This window comes from Sturnus vulgaris, chromosome Z (genome assembly GCF_052056855.1).
Source record: "Sturnus vulgaris isolate bStuVul1 chromosome Z, bStuVul1.hap1, whole genome shotgun sequence".
In the NCBI taxonomy this organism is placed as follows: Eukaryota; Metazoa; Chordata; class Aves; order Passeriformes; family Sturnidae; genus Sturnus; species Sturnus vulgaris.
Genome location: NC_142283.1, coordinates 25,857,874 through 25,879,363, shown reverse-complemented (window position 1 = coordinate 25,879,363; position 21,490 = coordinate 25,857,874). Strand labels below are relative to the sequence as shown.

At 38.5% G+C, this 21,490-nt stretch overlaps 1 protein-coding gene across 3 annotated transcripts in view; it reads left to right on the top strand.

Moving 5' to 3' along the window:
* The window catches only part of CEMIP2 (cell migration inducing hyaluronidase 2), a 49,701-nt gene extending 34,235 nt beyond the window's left edge, over positions 1–15,466 (top strand). For all 3 annotated transcript variants that reach the window (XM_088157219.1, XM_088157218.1, XM_014886294.2), the window contains 12 exons: positions 1,704–1,835; positions 2,300–2,335; positions 3,013–3,168; positions 5,736–5,913; positions 6,384–6,599; positions 7,276–7,487; positions 8,059–8,244; positions 9,414–9,633; positions 10,202–10,300; positions 11,403–11,551; positions 12,245–12,351; positions 13,075–15,466. In XM_088157219.1, coding sequence (XP_088013345.1) covers positions 1,704–1,835; positions 2,300–2,335; positions 3,013–3,168; positions 5,736–5,913; positions 6,384–6,599; positions 7,276–7,487; positions 8,059–8,244; positions 9,414–9,633; positions 10,202–10,300; positions 11,403–11,551; positions 12,245–12,351; positions 13,075–13,271 — 1,888 coding nt within the window. In that variant the 3' untranslated portion in view covers positions 13,272–15,466. The remainder of the gene's footprint in view (positions 1–1,703; positions 1,836–2,299; positions 2,336–3,012; positions 3,169–5,735; positions 5,914–6,383; positions 6,600–7,275; positions 7,488–8,058; positions 8,245–9,413; positions 9,634–10,201; positions 10,301–11,402; positions 11,552–12,244; positions 12,352–13,074) is intronic.
* The last annotated feature ends 6,024 nt before the right edge of the window (positions 15,467–21,490 follow it).

Genomic DNA, 21,490 nt, shown 5'->3' with positions numbered 1-21,490 from the left:
TATGGGGAAAAACCCTTTTAATACAATAAAAAAATTATAAATTATAACCGAACCGGAAGTTAATATATATGTTCTTTTCCGTCATTTATTCATATGTTTTGGGAACAGCAGAGGTAGTGTCTCTTAAAGGATTTGGGTTTCTTCTGAGCTTTTGCTCAGGGTAGTTTCTGTCCTCTTGAAAGACATTGTTTTAAGCATGCTCTACTGTTGTGCTTAAAATGTTTGCTGGAGTTGCTGCTAATAGGAAAAAATTCCTTTAAAATCTGATCTTCTGATTTATAAATGAGTTTTAACTAATTGTTAGAAAAAGGTTCAGTAGTGCATCCGTTTACCTTTCCTACTGCTGAACGTTTCTGCTGTTCCTTCGAGACTTGGAAGTAATAGCTTGGTAGTACTGAAGGCTCTTTGCAGAGGTGGTACAATCAACCACATTTTCTTCAGTTTAGAAAGTGAGAAAAAGTAATGAAAAGTCTAGGAAAGTTCCAGGTTATAGTGTGCCTGGTTAGTCTTGTCCTGAGCTTCAAATAAAATAGCCTGGGATGGTGGTTAAATGAATATTGGATATTGTCCAATATTGCCAGTATCTTTGTGTCAACTAAGTGTTAGCACTGAAAATATGGTTCATAGATTATTGTCAATTGACCTGTGTTTAAGACAAGGACAGTTAAGTTTCTGCTGCTCCAATGTAACCCTTGTGGTTTGCCTCAGTCGTAACAGGTAATCAGGAGGAACTCGAGAGCTCTCTGAGAGCCTCTAGGTGTTGAGCATGCAAGAAACTCAGTGCATGAAAGGGGATCATGTTTCACAGCAGAGAAAAAAAAGGAATGAGGCGCTGCATAACTATGTGAGGTCCTTAATCATTGAACATGGAACTGAGCTGGAGGGATTTAAATGTTAATTGAGAAGACTGAGAGTGTCAAAACCTAACATTTACCTGTGTTCCCCTTTCTCCCTTGGATGGGGAGGGGGTAGATCCAAATTTGAACAAAAGAGTATTAAGTGATTGGGATAACAGACATAGGTATCTTTACATACTCAAAATACCTCCTGGCAAGTTTTTAAAATATATTACTTTTTGTCTGGGGTCCTGGGGATAATCAAGTGAAAATGTCACTGGCTCTTAGTCAGACTGTTTATTCCTACAATTTAAACTAGATTCCAGTCATAATTTACTGTACAAGACCATCTAGGTAGCAATGCAATAAAAAGGTTTCAGGTATGCCCAAAGAAGAAGCACTGCTGTACGTCAGAAGAGTTTGAAACATTTGAAGGACCAGTTAGACAAATGTCCAGACTACTCTTGCATAACTAATGTCAGCCCTATATGTCCTTCCAACAAGCTTATAATTCCCTTCGTCAAATTTTCACATTAGTGCTTTGCTACAAGTGGGGAGGGCAGAAAGAAAAAGGGGATAAAGGGAAGCTAAAGGCAGCTAAGGAAACTTAGAGAGACTGAGCAAGAGCCTGTGAGAGTTACTGGAAAAGAGATATTTCACATTCCTGCTTCATTGTACCCCAAAGACACTTTGCTAGTTCTAGAGAGCCAGAGATGTATCTGCTTTTAGCTTCTTTCACTCCAAACATGAAGCAGAGTGGAATCTGCCCATCAGATGAGTGTTTATCTTTCAGGTTTACTCAGTGCAACATATATGGCACATGTGAAGTAAAAAATTTTCTTGTACTATACTGTTTTTCTCTCCCAGGTTTCGACCTCATCAAGATGCAGACCCTGAAAAGCCCCGAGTTGCTGCCCTGATTGACAGATTAATCTCTTTCAAAAACAATGATCATGGAGCCTGGGTCAGGGGAGGAGATATCCTCATTCAGAACTCTGGGTAGGTATTTGGAAGCAAACAGCTGCATGCTGTTAAGAAGTTTTCCCTGAAGCTTTGTTTATGAAAGTGCATTACAACAGGGTTATAGAAGAGGAGTGATGGTTAACTTTAGGAACTTCTCAGTATGACTAGCTTTCATACCATCCCACAACTTCAAATATGCAAATTTATATATGATTAGATGTGCAAAAACCAACTGTAGTAAAAAGAAGCCTAAGAGTTGGTAGAGACGTAAATTCAGACTGACATTTCTGTTGTCTCCCTGAAGCCCTCTAAAATGTGTAGAAAATTATGTTACAAATTTTTAACAACAATGCTTTTAGAAAAGTTAACTGTGTGATGGTTCTAAGTTCCATTAATAGAAAAAGTCGAGATTTTTTGAGTGCATAGCAGGATATGCTCTGACATTAGCCAGTTGCAGAATAATTCAGAAAAAACAGCTGATGTTTTGGACTTTCTTGTAGGTTTGCCGACAATGGAATAGGTTTGACATTTGCTAGGTGAGTACTTTGTTAGTAATTTTTATGTTTTGTTGCATAGAAGTTTAGAAAATCTACATGCCTCTATTAAAATTAATAGGTATACTTTCATAAGGCTGCAGTTTTGGTTAGGGGCCTGGTTGTATTTCCAGTCGTGCAGATAATGTTATAGAGGCTGTAAACTGGCACAGCTGTCAGTTTCCACTTTAGTTCAGCCTGTGCTTGGTTTGCACCACAGTTTGCTGCCTTTACCAGAAAAGTTATATTTATTCAGTAGTGTATGATTTCTTAAGCAGTATTTTATTTTCCTCCTGAACAGCTGAAAGTGAGTAATGGAAAAGAAAGAGGGTAAGCATTTAACAGGGTAGAGTCTCTTTCTAATGAAAAATATCAAGTAACTTAGGTAGTGAGCTGAAATTACTGCTATTTAGATTATGACAAACTGGTTCTAGGGTTAGAAAAGTGGGCTGTAAATAAAAAGGTGCTGCACTACCAAGGGAGTTAGAAATTTTAATTGGCTGATCATTTCAGTGAGTTAGCCTCTATTAATGTAATGATTAAATCTGTTGTTTTCTGTATTGTACATGAAGTCTCTACTTGAGGAGGGCTGTTACAGAAGTAAAAGTAGTGCTATGCCTTTGTATAATGATGTGCTGGAGAGTCTTGGCTAAAGACTTATCTCTGATGTGCTTTGATAGCGACGGGAGCTTCCCAAATGATGAAGGTGCCAGCCAGGAGGTATCAGAGTCACTCTTCATAGGTGAGAGCAAGAATTATGGGTTTCAAGGTGGACAAAATAAATATGTGGGAACTGGAGGAATAGACAACAAGACGCGCACTCTGCCTAGAAATCGGTAAGTATGTCATGAACCAAGTAGAAATACAAGAAAAATTCTCTGTATCAGATGTAAAGAACCTTCTTAGGTGAGCTATCAGGGGATTACGACCCCACTGGAAGGGATGCTCTCTTTTTCTTTCTAATTCTATGTGTGCAGCTGTGTCACTCTCACCTTTTTGCTGAAGCAGGTTCATCTGATGCTTCCACAAGTTACTATGCTGTAGCAGTTTAAGTTACCCTAGTTAAATGAAGCCTTAGACTTAAAAAGTATTTAGGTCTAGAAGAGAGCTTTCAGGTAAAAGAATTTCAAAGGTCAGTTTGGAACTAGAGACTGTCTGTGACAAATCTCAGTCTGTGTCCATGATCCTTCTCTTTTCTCTTTGACTTGCACTGATGCTTGTTTAACATAGTACCAAGTCCTATCCTTGCCACAGAATAAGAAAGAAGACTGTTTTGATTTAAGCCCAGCTGGAAATTGAGCCCCATGTAACCACTCCCCTTTCCCCACCTCCTCAGGTGAGAAAGACAAAAGACAGAAATCTTGAGCTGAAACAGTGTACTGGAAACAATGAGATTAAGAATATTAACAGTAATAGCAACAATATTAATAACAGAAGTATACAAAAAAAAGCGATTTATGTACAAAAAAATTGCTCACCATTCAACCTGGCACTGATTGGCTTGCAAGATGAAGAACAAGATGCCCAAGAGACCATCAGCATCCCAAAGTACTCTCCTGGTGGACAGATCATCTAGTCAGGATCAGTGTTATCTCACTGCTTCCCCAGAAGAAGGAGCGTTGTCCCTTCAGGAAGCAAGAGAGTCCCTTTCCTCCACCTCCTGGCCATGATGTAAGATGGTATCAAATAGCACAATGTCTTGGCCATGCCCACATGGCTCCAGGTTCTGTCCTCACACATCTTTGGCCAAGTAGGACAAAGGGTGAAGTGGGTCCCAGCCACCCTAGTTTTTTGCTGTAAAGCCATTTAAAGGGGAGATGTTAATGTGGTGGTGATCTGAGGTATTCAGTCTTGTTGAGTGGAATCACATAACTGAGGCTGGAAGGGGTCTCTGGAGATATTCTTGTCCAGCTCTGCTGGCAAGAACTGTCACATAGGGCTCATGTTCCAGGACAACATTCAGGTGTCTTTATACATCTCCAAGGATAGATTCTCCACAGCTTTCCTGGGCAACCTGTGCCAGTGTTCAGTCACTCTCTCAGTGAGAAAGTTTCTCCTGTTGTTTAGCAGGGGCCTCCTATTTTTCATCTGGTGTGCCTTGCTCCTGGTCTTGTTATTGGGAGTAGCCTGACTCCATGTTCTTTGCACCTTCCCTTCAGATAGATGTTGAGATTACTACCTGAGGCTTTTCTGTTCCAGGCTCAACATGTCTCCCAGAGTTTCTCCCCATGAGAGATGCTCCAGGGACTTAATCATCTTTGTGGCCCTTTGCTGCACTTTCCAGTATCTCCATATCTTCCTTGTACTGGGGTCAAGTGCTCTATGTGTCACTTCACCAGTGCTGAAAAAATGCGAAGTATCACTTCCCTCAATTTGCTGCTAACACTTTTCAGAGGGCAGCTCTGGATACCTTTTGCTTCTTTATGTCAAGGACACATTGTTTGGCTAATCTGACTTTCTCTAGGACCCATAGGTCCTTTTCACTGACAAAAGGGTTGTTGCTCCCAGTGTGCAAGACCTTACATTCCCCCATGTTAAACTTCAGTTCCCATCCACCCATTTCTCCATCCTGTTAGGGTCTGTCTGGGGGGTGACAGAGGCACAACTTTCTGCTGCATCAGCTGCTTCCTTCTGTGTTGTGCCCTCTGCAGACTTGGCCCATAGACTATACTTGGCCTAATCATCCAGATCACTGATGAAGATAATGAACAAGACTCAATATTGACCCTTGGGGTACATCACCAGTTACTGGTCTCCAAGTAGACTTTGTGCCATCACTTTCTGGGTCCTTTCATCCTGCCCATACTTCATGAGGATCTTATGGGACAGTGTCAAAAGTCTTACTGCAGTTTTGGTAGACTGTGCCCGCTGCTCTACCAGGCCAGTCATTTCATCACAGAAGTTTATCAGCTTCTCCTCTGTGAATCCATGCTGATTATTGAGGACTTTCCAGTCCTTCAGGACCTGGAAATGGTTTCTAGCATAAGCTGCTCCGTCATCTTCCTGGGCATCAAGCTAAGCCTTATCAGCCTGCCATTCTCTGCGTGTTCCTTCCTCAAGTTAGAAGTAATGTTTGCTTTCCTACAGTCTGCAGTCACTTCCAGTTGCCAATCAATTAAAGAGCAGGTGGTATTAGTTTTCTCCTGTATTCCTCATACTGAAAAAGGGGCACATTTGCAAATCGATAATGATATCTCTGCTAATAGGAAAATTTAGGAGTAGGGGACTTTTTGACTCAGTAGAGAAGCACAGAAACCATATTTCCTTTACTAAAATCTATCCTGTAAGTCATTCTCTAATTGTTACTTTATTGATTTCTCTGAGAGGAAATGTATTTGACACAGATTTAAGCATATAATGAGTTTCATTGCAGGATGGTATAAATATTTGCTTGCATCAACAGGACATTTCCAATTAGAGGCTTTCAAATTTATGATGGACCTATTCACCTTACCAAGTGCACATTTAAAAACTTCGTGCCAACTCCAGACAGATTTACCAGTGCAGTTGGATTTTTGATGAAAAATCCATGGCAGATGACTCCAAAAAATAATATTTCTCTTGTGAAGTTTGGTCCAAACGTAAGTTTATTCCAAGTTTTCCTTAAGTCTTATAAATTATTTTCTTTTCTTGTATTTAACATATGGAGACAAGAGCTGTAAGTCATCTACTTCAGAGTTTATCTCCTGGCTGGAGGTCACACAGAGTGTATCCTTTGTCTCTTGAGTAAAAAAAAACAATACCAACACAGATGTAGGATATGTTAAACTAAATGATTCATGGTTTGTGGTAAAGCTGAAAATAAACTTTTGTAAGATTTTTAAGGTTTGATATATCTTAGTAGCAAGTTTTCTGCAGGTAATATTAACACTCAAAAGCAAGAGCTGGCCTGAGCCTATTATTAAAACCCAGCATGTCTGCTTTACAGGATTCTCTATCTTTGCTGTAAAGTTTTTAATCAGCTTTGTCAAATTCCTCTGTTTCTGCACATGTGCACTGTTAGTCTGTGTTTCATCTCAGGAAAAGCAGAAACTTTTATTGTCATTGTCAGGTTTCTTTGAAAGCCTTCTTTGGAAAGCCTGGTCCCTGGTTTGAAGAAGGAGATCTGGATGGTGACAAGAACTCAATATTTCATGATCTAGATGGTTCAGTGACTGACTACAGGGATACCTATGTGGGCCGAATGGATAATTACTTGATTCAACACCCCAAATGCATTAACATCACAGAATGGAGTGGAGTGGTTTGCAGTGGGAGCTATGCACAGGCTAGTACTTTTGGCTTTCTGTTTGGGGCAAATGTATAATATGAACTACTTGTGGAGTCAGGTAGTATAAGAAATAATACAAAATTACCTGTCTTAGGGTTTCAAAACTTTTTGGCTTTAAAAAATACTTCTATTCATATCACACTTTTCAGTCAGTTGTGTATATATCATGATTGCTCTCAGCAGACTGAGGGTACAGTATCAGATGCTGCAAGGTAAAACTAAATGTGTTTGCTGAGAGTTCTGTGTTGCGGCTGTATCTGCTAGAACATTCCTGCATTGAAGGTGTCTTCTTCCACACAAGTTCTCACTTCTTTTTTTCACAGAGTGGATTTTAAAGGGTTGCTTTGTTGTTTTGTTTTCTGGAGATGTTAAATGCCACCTTCTGAATTTAAGTCTTACAGGTTTGATTCTCATTCTAGTTCCTTCTCTGTGTGGCCAGGTGTTAAAGCTGTTTTTTTTTATTCCTCTATACACTTTTTTATCTGCAAAACAGGAAAAATCTGTGATAGTTTTTTAAATAGGACTTTCATTCAGGAGAGATTTGTGTATTGCATAACTAAGAACACCAAATTGCAGCATTTTGGTTAATAATGTACTGATTGTGTTTTGCTATTTCCTATTCTTTTGCAAAGAGACCAAATCTTCCTATTTCACCTTCTTAAATATCATATAGGTTTATGTCCAAACCTGGAATGGACAGAATCTTTCCATGACTATTGTCCGAGATGAGTATCCTGCCTATCCCATGGTTCTTCGAGGTATTAACCAGAGAGCAGCTGCCTTTCAGCAATACCAGCCAGTGGTGATGCTCCAAAAGGGCTATACAATACATTGGAATGGAAAAGCTCCAAACGTCACCTATCTGTATCTCATTAACTTCAACAAGTATGTTTACTTTCTTTCGTGGCTTTGATCCATAAGGCAATACTGAGGTTATATCCTGCAAAATTACTGTGCATGAGTTTGCAGTCATCTAGAAGACCAGAGCTTGGATTTGGTTGTTTTTTTCGTAATTGCAAATAGTAAAGTATGAAAAGTAAGGGATTAAACAACAGACTACACCTGAAGTTAAACACTTATCCAGTACAGTGTCTTTAAGAAAAATCTGTTGGAAAAGAATATGTACCAATAGAGAAGTTGAGCAGAATTGCAGTTGAATAGCTTATCATACTTGATTTTGTTGGCAGCTAAACTTATAAATATTTCTTATTAAATAAGTATATAATAAAATATATCCTGAGACAATCAGTTACTAAAATTTTTAATGAAAGACTGTGCAGATTTGATCATGTGTTTGAGGGTTTAGGAGCTTTTTTGTGTTCCTGGCTTTTTTTTTTTTTTAATTTTTTTTTTTTTTAATTTTTTTTTTTTTTGTGTGTGTGTGTGTGATGTGTTTGCTCTGTATTGACGCCTAAACTCCTCCTATGTGGACTCATCCATTTTATTTTGGTTTTAGGAATGACTGGATTCGTGTTGGTCTTTGTTACCAACCAAAGACAGATTTTCTTATAGTACTGGAAACCTTTCAAAGGCGGTCATCTGCTCTGTCAAGCAAGGTGGAGCGCTACCTGCCTGTATCTTCAATGATGGAGCTTGAAAAGAATCGATCAGACAAGAGGTTTTACTTTGACAACAGTACTGGGTAACTCTTGTCATTTGACTCTACTAGAAGATACTGTTTAACCTTGAAATGTCCAGTTTGATAGTATTAAAAGCAACTGGTTGAGACACCTGTATAAGAGGAAAACTGTTGAGAAGGACCCCAAAACCCTTTGGAAGAATGCTTATATGTATTTAAATCTCCAAACTACCATGGTTGTTGTAATTGAAATACTTTTTAAGAGCACCACAGTCACCAAAGATATTTCCTACCCCATGTCTGGGGAGAATATAGTATCTGATGTGCTGCAGAGCAGTGCCTTTTAGGATTTAATTTCTTAGTCTTCAAAATTAATTCGCGAAATTATCTGTTTTCTTAGTAAACTGAAAATTCTAGAAATTTCCAAGAAGCTTTCTCTTTCAAAATTTAAAAATTAATTTTTGAAAATCCTAATCTGTTTTCAGCTGTCTCAAAAGAACCTAAAAGTCCTAATCTCTCTTTCAAAGGTACTTCTCACAGAAGTACCACTAAGATCCTTCTGAGAGGTTTTAGATACAGTCGACTTTCAATAAATTAAGTCCCATGAACATCAGTTGAGAGTTTTGCAAACGTTGATCTGAATTTAAAATTTCTTCTCTTATTTATTTTGTTGTGTTACCTGCTACTGTGCCTGTCTGTAATAAATACACAAATGATTGTAGTTTTTGAACAGACATGTATGTTGCTTTGTGTAAGAGCTGCTCTGATAACAGTCTAAAATGTAATAGAAGAACTACCAGTCTTCTGTGAACTTGATTGACCACTACATCATAAATTGCATTTCCGGGCATTTGAAGCAGCACAACTGTATTGTTCAGTGCTGGTGGGTGAAACTGAATATTTCTGCAAAGATCTATGACCAAGGAAAAAATTCATGCTCTGCAATTCGGTTTTTGTTTCCTGCAAGCCACTGATCTGAAGGCTGGTTCTTCTCTGCAAAGCATCTACATTTATTCTGATGTCCCCTTTAATTGTGGGGAATTTTAGATAAGTTAGAGATTTCCTAACTCTAGTGAACTGTAAAAAACTTTGTAACCTTTGGATAGTGGTGCAGAAGTGAATACTGTAGTTTGTCTGCTATTGAAAATCATTAAATATAGCTGTTAAGAGATTGAATATAAATACCTATTTTTCACCTGTTAATTTTGATTATTTTTCCCCTTTTATTGTAGATTACTGTTTTTATTTCTTCAAGCCAAATATAATAGGGATGGTCACAGTTATTGCTCATCTCAGGGATGTGAAAGGATCAAGATTGTGACCAAAGAATCATCCAAAGGGATAAGTAATTGCATGGCAAAAGCTTACCCAAAGTACTACCAAGTACCAACCGCCATAAAGCAGATGCCAGAAAAAACTACTGTACCATGTAGAAAATGTGGTACAACTCAGGTAAAATAAACAAAAATTTCATGCACTGTAGAATTCGTGATGCTGTCTACTCAATTTAACTTCAAATTTCAGTCTTTCAGCACAGAATACTGCACTTATTAAATTTCAGTGGTCAGCTTGTTAATCTTCTTTGACTCCTTTAAGGTTTGGAGTCGTTTTATAGCACACTGTTTCAGGGATTTTTTTCTTCTTTTGTGCAACTCTTGCTCCAGGTGCTATAGAAAAGGGACATAGGTGGATTGATGTCTTGCACTGCAGTATTGTCTGTGCTACATGGAGAGCTTTGCTGCAGATATCTATGTGGCAAACCTCTCTGTTTGGATCTTTGCTTATTAGCATGAACTTGAAATTGTGTCAGCTATACAAGCTGAGAAAAATATTGCAATTAAGGGATACATAGTGTAGTGTATTTTATCATTATATATATTGGGATTAATAGTACCATAAATAATGCCACTGACAAATGGGTACATTTGCTTTGGAGCATGGACTGTCTCTTGTAAACTGGCATGATAAAGTGTTGAAGAAATATTAATATGTGTACTTAAATATTTTGTTTGATATCCAGATGGTATTCACCAGTGACCCTCACAAAACCTACCTCCTTGTGCAGATTAATTCATCTGATGAAAGAGAGTCAAGCAGAGGTCAGCAAGCATTTATATATGTAAGTATTCTTTATGGTTTTCTTCTTAAATATCACTATAGTAGTTTGCATTATAACAGTTGTACAGCTCCACATAATGCAGACCTCAGTTTTCTTCACTTGGATTAAAAGACTGGTTCATTGTTTTAAAAAAAGTCAAAAAGCTTACGTTTAAAAATTAGAAAACGAGGTTTCAAAGCTCCATTTTTGAATCCTACTTTCTGAAGAAAAAAATGTTCCCATTAGAGTTTGAAATGTTCAGCTTCATGTTTAAATCTGTGTGGATATACATTTATGGCTAGTTTTGGAAATAAACAGAACACATAACCTGACAATTCGTTAGTTGAAATTGTCCTAGTGCAAGCAGATTAGCAAGTTAGTAGGATGGGTCATATAAGCCATTAAAGCTTTACTAAAGTCCTCTAAATGACAATTACTAAAGAATCAGTAGATTTTTGTATTTGTTCTGATATGGCCCAAATAAGCCAAGTGATGTGATACTGTATAAAAAGTAGTTTAGTTTGACTTTCCCATTCAAATGCTGAAGTAGACTTGTATGTGATGGTAAAATACCATTTGCAGAGACTCTCCCACTGCAGATCTTAGTCTGCACATCCCTTACATTCTGCAGTGTCATTGTTGGCCTGGCTGAACCTTCAGTTATCCAGGTAGGCAGATTGCACGTGAGCAGCTTAACCTTTGCAGCTGTAGACTTCTCCAGGAATATGTGTGCCATATGCAAAGCAGTAAGAGCACTCAGTAGGAAGAAACTGGGCTGGAACTAGCCTGCTGCAGGGATCAAGTAACTGTATTACTGTCAAGAAGTTCAGGGGATTCAGTATCTGAGTTACAGCTTCCCAAAGCAGGAGCAATGACTGAGGCAGGTAGTAAGTCACCTGGAAGGTGAAATATTCCTGTAGAATCTACAGGTTGAAGACTCCTATGCAATTTCAGAAGTCTCATTAGCAGTGAACGTTTAATGGGAAGACTGAAGAGATGCTAGGGACGAGCAAGTATTTGTAAGGAAATTACTGTGTCTAAACTAGAGTGAGATTTATTAGCAATGAGTGTAAAATTGCTGTTTGATTCAAATTAATTTCCTTTTCTCTTTCTTCCCATTCAGGTCAATGACACCATGTTTTCCTTCAAGGATAATGGAATACTTATTGTTGTAGTAGATGCCTGCACTGGCACAGTGTTGGGAAACAAATTATTTTCTGGAGTAGACATTAGGCATGTACATGAATATTTAAAATATAGAATTCCACAAAGGTATGTACAATGACCACTCATTTCCAATATGTCCTGCAAGCTGTAGCTCTGCCCTCTGACAAGGATTTAAATAATAATGAATAGATAATGATACACGAGCACTGAAAGTGAACAAAATATATGTCTAAGTTCAGGGAAAAGGAGGAACATAGGAGAAATTTATTGGACAGTGTAGCCTTATTTAAGGAAACTGAGCAGATTTTGAGCTCCTAAAATTTTTCTGGTGTTGCCTTTTTTGTAAAAATAACTTTCTTTAACAAAACATCATGTAATAATGCTGCTTTACTTAAAACAAGAATATTTTTTTTTGTTTAATAAGGACAGTGGCAAGGACTATGTCAGATATCATACTGTTCTCTCCCTGTAGAGAGAAAATTCTTTATCACGAAATAAAGAATTAGTGTCAAAAAATAATCGGCATTTTAATTTTCTAATTTTGGATCAATATCTAAACTTGATTTTTTTGATACCAAATACTAAACTGTGTTTAAATAACACTTTCCCATGATTTTGAAGTTAAATTTAAAGTGAGTTTAAAACCAAGAGATTCTAAGTACTGCTTTCAGAAAGGATTGACTATTTCCATGTACTCATAAGGAATTGGACTTTGAGGGCAGCTAGCTGTAAAGACGTGTAGCAAAATATTAAAAATGTGTTTATAACAGAGCTGTGTCTGTGCTGTTCCTGTTGCAGGTCTATCATTCTGCTGGGCACAAGAGGTGATGTAGCAATTCCTAATAATTTAGCTGAAGCCTTTATGTCCCTGGGGTCAGCGAAACCACCTTATCTTCAGAGCAATGGTTGGTGCAAATGTTGCACATTTCTTTGACACCGCCTTGGTCTTTGTGTTTATATTGGCGTGGCGGGTTTCTCATGGGGTGTGTGAGAAGGATGCAGCTGGTGAAGGGTGGTTGCCAGTTTGCACTGGTTTGGCTGCTGTGTGTCAGCCCTTGTGGAGAGAGGAGGTGAGCAGCTCTTCAGCAGATGGGGCAGAAAACTCCTTTATCCCATTGTGTGAAGCTTGTTGCAAACAGAGAAGTAACTAGCAGTTCTTTGTGCCTGTGGATCACACAAGGATTTTTTCCTAAAGCCTGTATTTGATGCCTCACCCGGCAAATCTATCTTTAAGCAAACTCCTGTGCCTGTCTAGTATTTCCTGTTCTAAAAAACCCTTGAAGCTAGAAATGAGAATCTATTGGTATTTTGAGGAATGATGAGTTTATAGGCTGCATGGGGTAGCTCTCATCTGTTCAGAGTGATGGTGCAAGCTGTGCTTGAGAAAGCAGGTTTTATAACTGTCCAATTAGCTGTATTTTAAAATTAAGATTTCAGGGTATTTAATACTAAGGAGAAAGGAAGTTGCAAATTATTATTTCCTTGTATGGTGCTTGGGAGTGGATTAATGTCCTGACTAATGTAGGAGAAGAAATTTTGGGAGAGCATGCCTTTTCCTATGTAACCAGTCGTGTATTGTGCTGCAGTGAGCTTGGCTGGTTTGGTAATGCTGAGTTTTTCTGTCACAGGAAGCTTGGCCTTTCTGGGCTTCAGAGGAAACATTAAACCATCCTGGATTAAGCTCTCTACCAGTCCTGCTGGGCATGGGCTCGTTCAGATAGAAAAGTATATCCCTCTGCAACTGGAAGAGTATGGCTGTGCCAGAGCGATTAAAAGCCTTCGGAAAGACCTCGAGCTTCTGAAGAAGGCTGCACGATCTCATTAAAGACTAAGATGTACATAAAATCTGGGGAAAAAATGTGAACTAACTTATTTTTTAATTTATGGCATTTTAAACTATATTGTTATCCAAGTAAATCACGTTATTGTGTGACAGATGTTTGCCAGCATTGACTGCTTGAATGCCAATCTGTGCACCTTCTAGTTGTACAAAATAATAAAGAATTTATTAGTATTTGTATAAACAGGTTTCAGAGATTTTTCAGATGTTTGTATTTACTGTAATTAAGTTCCTTCTGTTTAATACTCCTTTTGTATGTAAGAGGGTATTCATAAAAGCCTTAAGTTTTTAGTAACATTTAATAAATGGAGTCCATTTTTGGTTACTTGAAAGATTAACATCAATGCCTTCATAAACAGCTTGAATTGATCATTACAACTTAAGCATTTTTTCCTCAGCTGTTTAGGTGTTTCCTTTATCAGTCAGCTCAGTTACATTCTCAGTCTGTTTTCCCATGTGTTAAAATCCAATTTCCCCTAAGCAGGCAGCTGACTCAAGGGATTTTAACTGCAGTAAAAATTTTTGCTTTCCTGTTGTGAAAGATGGCAGGAGGAATTCAAAGATCCAGCCTGGGGCTGGGTGAGGTTTGTGTACCGTTCAGCAGAGTTTTACAAGGCTATGTGTGCAAGCATGGCATGCAGAGCAGGAAATTATTCCTGTTCTTTAGAATCGCTGTTTATTATTCCCTCTAAATACACAGGTGTGTCTGTAAGAGTTACTTTAATAAACAGTCTAGAAGTTAAGGCTGCAGTCTTGAGTACAACTTGACTTCAGCTTAGTCTTTTAAAGCTTTTAGCCAGAAGGGCAAAACTGAGATACTGTTATTCTCAATTTGTTAGGAAATTAGGCTTCTAGAACTCTTGCAGTGCTGGGTTGTTTTTTGTTTTGTTGGTTTTTTGTTAGGTTTTTTTGTTGTTTGGGGTTGGGGTTTTTGTTTTGGGTTTTTTTTGGTTTTGGGGTTTTTTTTGTTTTTTTTTTTTTTTTGTTTTGGGTTGGTTTTGTTTGTCTTTTTGGTGTTGGTTTTTCTTTAATTTTTAGGGCTATCAGCTTTAACTTCTAAGTGAATGGAAAGTGCTCTCAATTCATTGATTCATACCTTCTGCCTTAACTTTGATTCCTTTAGTATACTCATGTTAATTCCCGATGACTTTATATTAGGTCCGTTGATTTCATCTGGTGTTGTTGCAATTATTTGGCTATGCCAATAGTGTGAAAATCATGTAGACCAGTGGCATAACTGCCCTTTTTCAGGATCCTCGTCTTTGAAATTAAATTTCAGGGACTGTAAAGATGCATTTCATAATGGGGAACAATAGATGCCATAGGGCTAAAATGTAACCCTAGTTCTAATAAAACTGACATATTTCCTTCTTCTTGTATATGTTCTCATTCATTCAAGCTGGTATAATATATCTACCATTCAGAGATGCTTTGTGCTTTGAATTCAAAATAGAGTGGCTGTTGGAAATTAATTGTATGCCTGTCTTCTCCAAAGATGTTGAAAAACTGTGGGGATTTTTTAAAATTTTTTTTTGTGCTTTAAAGGAGAGGAGGCACAATATCAGATGTATTACTCTGTTCAATTAAAATATGCTACCTCAGTGCTATGATTAAACTGCCTGGTCTAGTATAGTTTCCTAAGTGAGAAGGGAGGGGATAAGGAGTATGACACAAGAGTTGAAGTTAACAAATAGATGACCGATACTATTTTTATTGTAAAATCAAGCCAAATGGATGATTGTGTATTTGCAGTTGTTCTGATGCACAGTTCTCTTGTAATGTTTAAAAGAAGTCATTTTTGTTAGGGGAAGCTGTGATAAATCTTTAAGACTAGCTGTAATGTTTGGTGTTAATACAGGGCAGTGTGATTTAAGTGCTCTGAGTGCAGTAGTGACAGTGTTTGGGGATTAAAATGGCTTTAAGGCTTCTTCTATTCTGTGGGTTATGCTCAGCAGAGAAATAGTGAGGTAGTGACCCTCAGGCTTGTGAAGTTGGCCATTATTTATGATATTCTGCTGTTCTAAGCGTCTTGTAAAAATTGTCCTTCAAGTGTCAAGGGTATTCTGATGTAGGGCTTACTGATGAACAATAGGACCTGAAGTTAAAGTATTTGTCTTTTGCATAAATTTAAATACTTGATAAGTAGCATAAATAAATTTTTACATCTGACAAGAATAAAATTTTGAGTGTCTTCTGTTCTTATATCAAGTAATTTTGTAATGTGTGCTGTGTGAATAATACAAACTCTTATTTCAACACCAGTTTACTTGTGAAGTTTGTGGAGTATATCCTACTCTTCATTCAAAGACAAGTTAGCAACAGTGGAAAGTAGACACTGATGGTGACTGAAGTTATGGGCCTGTCTTGAAAGCCAGACAAAGTCTCAAAGTCTGTCTGAGCTGCTGAATCTATAGTCCCTTCAGCTCAGGCAAGCAAGGATCAGTGTTGTTACTGACTCAAGGGCATCCTATCCATGTCTTTAACTACATTTTGGGGGAGTAAAGAAGGTGAAGCCAGCCATTCTCAGTGGTGCTCAGTGGCAGAGAAAAAGAGGCACACATTGAAATGCAGGCAGTTCCACAAAAACAGAAGGAAAGTTTTTATTGAGTAGGTGGCCAAGCACTGAAATTGGTTGCCAGAGCACCTGTGGAGTGTTTTTCTATGGTGGAGCAGATTTAACTGACCCTGCTTTGGGACAGCAAGTGTCCTGGGCTCTCTCCAGTGGTGATTGCCACTACACCCTCTAGAGTGATGCTGTAGTTGTGGGTGGTTAAAGCCACTGGTGTACCTAAGTCTGTTCTTTTCAAGTGCACCAGCTGCTGCAGACTGCACAGGCTGAGCCAAGCACTTCTCATGTCCAAAACTCTGTGAGTCCCCGAACCAGTTCCAAAAGGCAGTGTAATTGCTTCTTCATGCTCAGGCTTTGTATACAAATAGATTGATTTCCATTCTTTCCTCCAATTGTGTTGTCCTTGCAGTAAAGAAACTTTAAAAGAAATGACAAAAAAAGGAAACAAATTCCTTGGAGCCAGTAGCAGATTAAGTGTACTATCAATAAGGCTCTCTCTCTGGCCAAAGGCACCTCTGGAAATCCAGTATATGAGGGATGAGAGAACATTCCCAGAGCCAGGATGATGGCAAGAACATGATGCTTAGGAAAATACAGACTTAATTTTGTGTATTGTGGGACAGCAGTGGCAGCTGAGGCCCCAGATAGCTTCTGACCCAGGCCATGAGTTTCCTGTTCAGGGGAAGTCCTGTGATTTCCTCTGCTTCCACTCAACTCCTTATCACCTTACGTAGGAAGGATGTAGATCTAAGGATAGTCATCCAGCTGTGATTGAAAAGCTCAGTCAGCTGCTCAGTCAGTTTGATGCTATCTGGATCTGTAGCTGCACTGGTCAGTGAAGGTCTTAGTGCTTATTTTGGTTGTATTTGTTTAAGGTAATCCTCATGTGCTGGAATATCTGTGAAAAGCAGCAACTTTTCTACTTCAAAATGTGAGCTTTGCCCAGTCACTATTTTTATATGTCTTCTGGTCGTACTTGTTCTAGCACTTTATGGGAAGGTTTTGACACTTCCTAGAGTTCACAAACATATTTTTCTTTCCTAATGCCTTCTTTTTGTCCTGTGTCTTGGGCTAGTTAGAGCTCTAAAATAATATTCAGTATTGAAGTACATAAGGCCACCTCTGTCTTGAGAAAAAGTATAGTTTTTTAATTGTATAGCTGGGGACTACTGAAATTTTGCAGATTAAATTTGTACTACCAATTGTAACTTGCTAAATAAGACTGGCCACTGACTCGCATGGCTGGGAGTGGTGGAATGGCAAGTCATAGAATTCCCCTTCTATTTTTTTTCCACGATGAAATTCTGGGGAAGAAAAAAAAAAAAAGTCGTTTTTGGATATAATAGGAAAAATTTTAGACAGACAAGACACTATTACTACTTCCCAGTACCTGAAGGTACAGGATTGCTGGAGAGGGACATTTTATAAGGGAATGTGGTGATAGGACAAGGGGGAATGACTTCAAACTGAAAGAGCGTAGCTTTAGGTAAGATATTAGAAAGAAACTCTGCTGTGAAGGTGGTGAGGCACAGGAACAGGTTACCACAAGATGATGTGGATGCCCTATCCCTGGCATTGTTCAAGGCCAGGCTGGATGGGGCTGTGAGCGATCTGGTCTATAGGGAGGTGTCCCTGCCCATGGCAAGGGGGTTGGAACTGGACAATCCTTAGGCCCCTTCCAACCCAAGCCTTTCTATGGATCTATGAACTCTGGGAGAGGGCAATCTCGGGATCTTCTGAGATCAGTCTAGCCTTTTTGATACATCGTCTTGTGCTCTTAGTCCATAATGAAAAGTACAGAGAAACTTCAGCATTTCTTGAAAGGTTTGAAGCTGTCACATTTGATATTTCTCACATTAGTGAGAAATTGGCTTGGTCGGACCACAGAGAAATTTCAAAGTAATCAATCTGTATAAACTTTCTCCTTAAAGGCAAACTTTAAAACTTTTTCTATTTCTGTTGTATTTACAAGTACAAAGCAGGCTTAGCTGCCTTGCCTGGAGAGTGAATTCTTTGTTTCATCTTATTCCAAGTTGAATAGGTTGACAGCCTGACTTTATATATAGTTTATTCTAAATGGAAAAAAAACCCCAAAAGTGGTATTTCAGGATTATTTTAGTGTGTGCAATTACTCTAACTAGAAAAGTTCTTTGCTAGAACTGCTATAAGCAGCTGGAAACACAACTGTCTCTTTCCATGCAGCATTTCCAGTGACATTTTCAACAGATACCCTAAAGTCAGTTTCAGGGTGTGTTTTGTGTAATTGGTAGCTTTTGGGGATAGATCTCAGATGATATCATCTTTTTAATATCTGTGAAGTTCATGACCAGAAGATGGTTTATTCCATCTGTAGGGTGTGAACCATGATCTAATAATTTTCCTTCAGCTCCGGTGCAAATGACTGGTGTATGTTCATAGTAACAGCAAACAACACTATAGTTATCTGTGGTCTCATTTCTACTTCTGAAAAGTTATTCTATAATGAACATCACTCAGTAGTATATATTGCACTATTATGCTTTTTAATTGTTTTTAATTGTGTAATATAAATTTCCATATGCTGCATGTTTTGGTTACATTCTTCTATTTAACATTCTTCTATTTTTCCATCCTGCACTGCAGTGAAATACGAAGTTTAGAAAGTATGAGTATCTATAATCACGTGAATCATAGCAGCATGCACAATTGCCACTGGGTTGATTCTTCTAGCCAGCAGACAAACATACAGTGAGAACTCATTGTCAGGCTTTAATAGGTGAACAGGGAAGAAAATGAAGATATAAGAAAAAAATTGTTTGCAGACTCTATTTCCTATAAGCTGTTTTCATCTTTCTCTTTTTGCTTAGTAGGGACCCTCACCACTTTCCTCTCAGTCCTTAAGGGCTGGGATGCTGCTCTGGTTAAGTATGCCCAAAGAATTTTCCATTTCTGATATTTCCAACATTTTGCCACCTGCAGATTTGTCTGAGTAACTGTCAATCCTTCTTTTCCATTAAATCTATTTACAAAGTTTCTTAGAGTGTGGGTTGGGCCTCTCCTGTTTTCCCACCCGTTTTGAGTTTCAGAATGTAATCTGTCTCTATGGTGGCCCATCTCTCCCGCTGCCTCCTCGAGCTCCACTGACTTCAGAAATGCTCATTAGGCTTTGGCCTTGATGTGGGAAGCACTGTGGCTAAAACCAACTCTCTTGTGACTGTTTTTAAACAGTGCTGCCCAGTGAGACCCTTTGAACTCCCCTGGCCCACTCTGGGGTGTGACCAGAGCTCTCCCTCGCACTGGGCACCTTTTGGAGCCAGTGAAGGATACTCGGGGATCACAGCGAACCTGACCCTGTCCTCGGGGCTCAACCCTTCCCATTGAGAAGGCACAAAGGCATCCCGTATGAGTCCTGCACTGAGCTGAGGGGCAGTGCTTCACTGGTATACATCTTGTACACACTCCTCTTGGTCTGTGTGCATACAGGTGTGAGTATGCTATAGCCAATTTGCTGTGACTGTTGCTCTTTTAGACGTGTAGGTACTTCAGATTTGTAAGTTAGACCTATGAGTTAGTGTTGTGCTTGCAGTAAATTCTATAGAATCTTGTGACAAATTATTTAAGTCAGGCTATTGATTGCGTGCTGTTGAGTGCTGTTAAGTGATGTTAAACTCTTTAGGCTTAAACCCTTAGGTCAACTCCAAGGCTCAGTTTGGCAAGGGCATCCACTCTGAAGCCTGTGATTCAGCAGAAAGTCTCCCTTGCTCCTTTTAATGCTCATCCTTTCCCATCCCATGCTTCTACGTATATAACTTTAAATCAATTTTATTTTTAGACTGATTGACTCTCATTTTCAGACTGATTTTTCTGTGTGCTCTAACTATCCAGTAAATAATAAAGTGAACTTTGCCAACAAACTTTTTTATACTCTCACTTCTATATTAAACCTACTTTACCAGTGATTCCTTGAGCAACCTAATACACTCATTCATGTCTCTCTAAATCACTCAAAATATGCTTCTTTCATTTAATTCCCTGCTCCTTGTCACTCACAACACATTCAAAACACATTCAAAATCAAAGAGATGCATAGAAATATTTTTGGCAAATAGACATCAGGTGTCAGGACGCTGCCCATTTCGCAGAACCACAGAATCAGTCACCTTGGAAGGGACCACAACAGGTCATGTGGTCCAACTTCTCTGCTCAGGCAGGGTTGTTCTGGAGCAAAAGGCATTGTATACAGATAGTTCTTGAATGAGGGAGACTCCACAACCTCTCAGCGTCTAACTGAAGGAATTAATAGCACAGAACTTGTGTAAAAATGTTGATTTCCACTCCCTATTTTTGTGGACAGTGTTGCTTGCTGAGCATCAAACGGGCCCTTTGAGTCAGGGTGGGTTTGAATTCTTCCACAGGCATTGCGTTGAATGAGCCAGATTAAACACTTTGCAGTGCAGACTATGGAATTAGAATGAGTGTCAATATGAAGCCTAGAAGTGTTGATATCCCCTCTTTGTAGGAATAATTGGTTGTGTTTTTCTCTTATTCTTCAACTTCCTTACTCTCACACTTCAGTCACTGTGCTCGCTTTACCCCCCACATGCCTCCACCCTGGGCAGTGCTACACAAATAACATCACACAGCTAATAGTGACATACAAGCTCAGTTTCCAAAATGAAGCTAATAATTACAAATACAAATACGCATCTGTTTAACAGTTGTTGATTGTACAAGTAGAAAACAAGGGTCCAAGTGAATTGCAATTTCTAGATTTATGTCTCTTTAATAGATAAGTAGGTAAACAACTGTATTACTCTGTTTTCCAAAGCAGATCCTAAAAATTACAACAATATTTTTGTGTGCAGTCAGTTCCCCTGTTTGCCTGTGAAAGCCTGATCCATGAAAAGAGTAAATTATATCACAAATTGCCTAGACCTGCAATTTTTTTGGAAGGTCTGGATCACCTCAGAGCACGAAGTCTCAATACAGAGCTTAATAGGGAAGCAAATGTTCTGTTAGGAGCACAGTGTATGATAAATTTGAGTTAAAATCCTGTTTTCTCTCTCACAGGTGACTGTACATACGCTATAACCAATATGTGAACCCACACCTACGGTTAACTAAATTCTGGTCATGGCTTTAAAAGCTCCAACACTCTGTATCTTGACTGCAAACATTAAGAATTCTCAGAAATGTTATGCAGAAGTAATGAAGCTGTACAGAGACGTGTAATTTGCTAAAATATACCTGCAAAATAAAAGTACAGAGTGAGATGAAGTTTCTCACTAGGCAGAGATGCAACAATATAGGTACAGGCAAATCCACCCTGGCCATCTTTGTAATTTTTTTTATGCTTAACTTGTGAACAGTCAACTATGTGAGGTTTTGGTCATAGGAACAAGTGTCTGAATGCAAGTGTGGGGTTTTGTTCATAATTGTTGCAGAAGTAATTTGGCCATTTGTACCTAAAGTAAGTGTTGAATTCTGCTTTTCTTTTTGTAGTCCATTAATTCGTGTTTTAAATTATACTCCTTGTAAACCAAGTTCTTATATTGGACCTGTGAACCTTCTTCATAAAAAATGAATGAACCCAACTGCATCCAGAGGACCCATTGGTGAGATTTAGAGGAAAAAAAAGCGCAAACAAAACCCACCT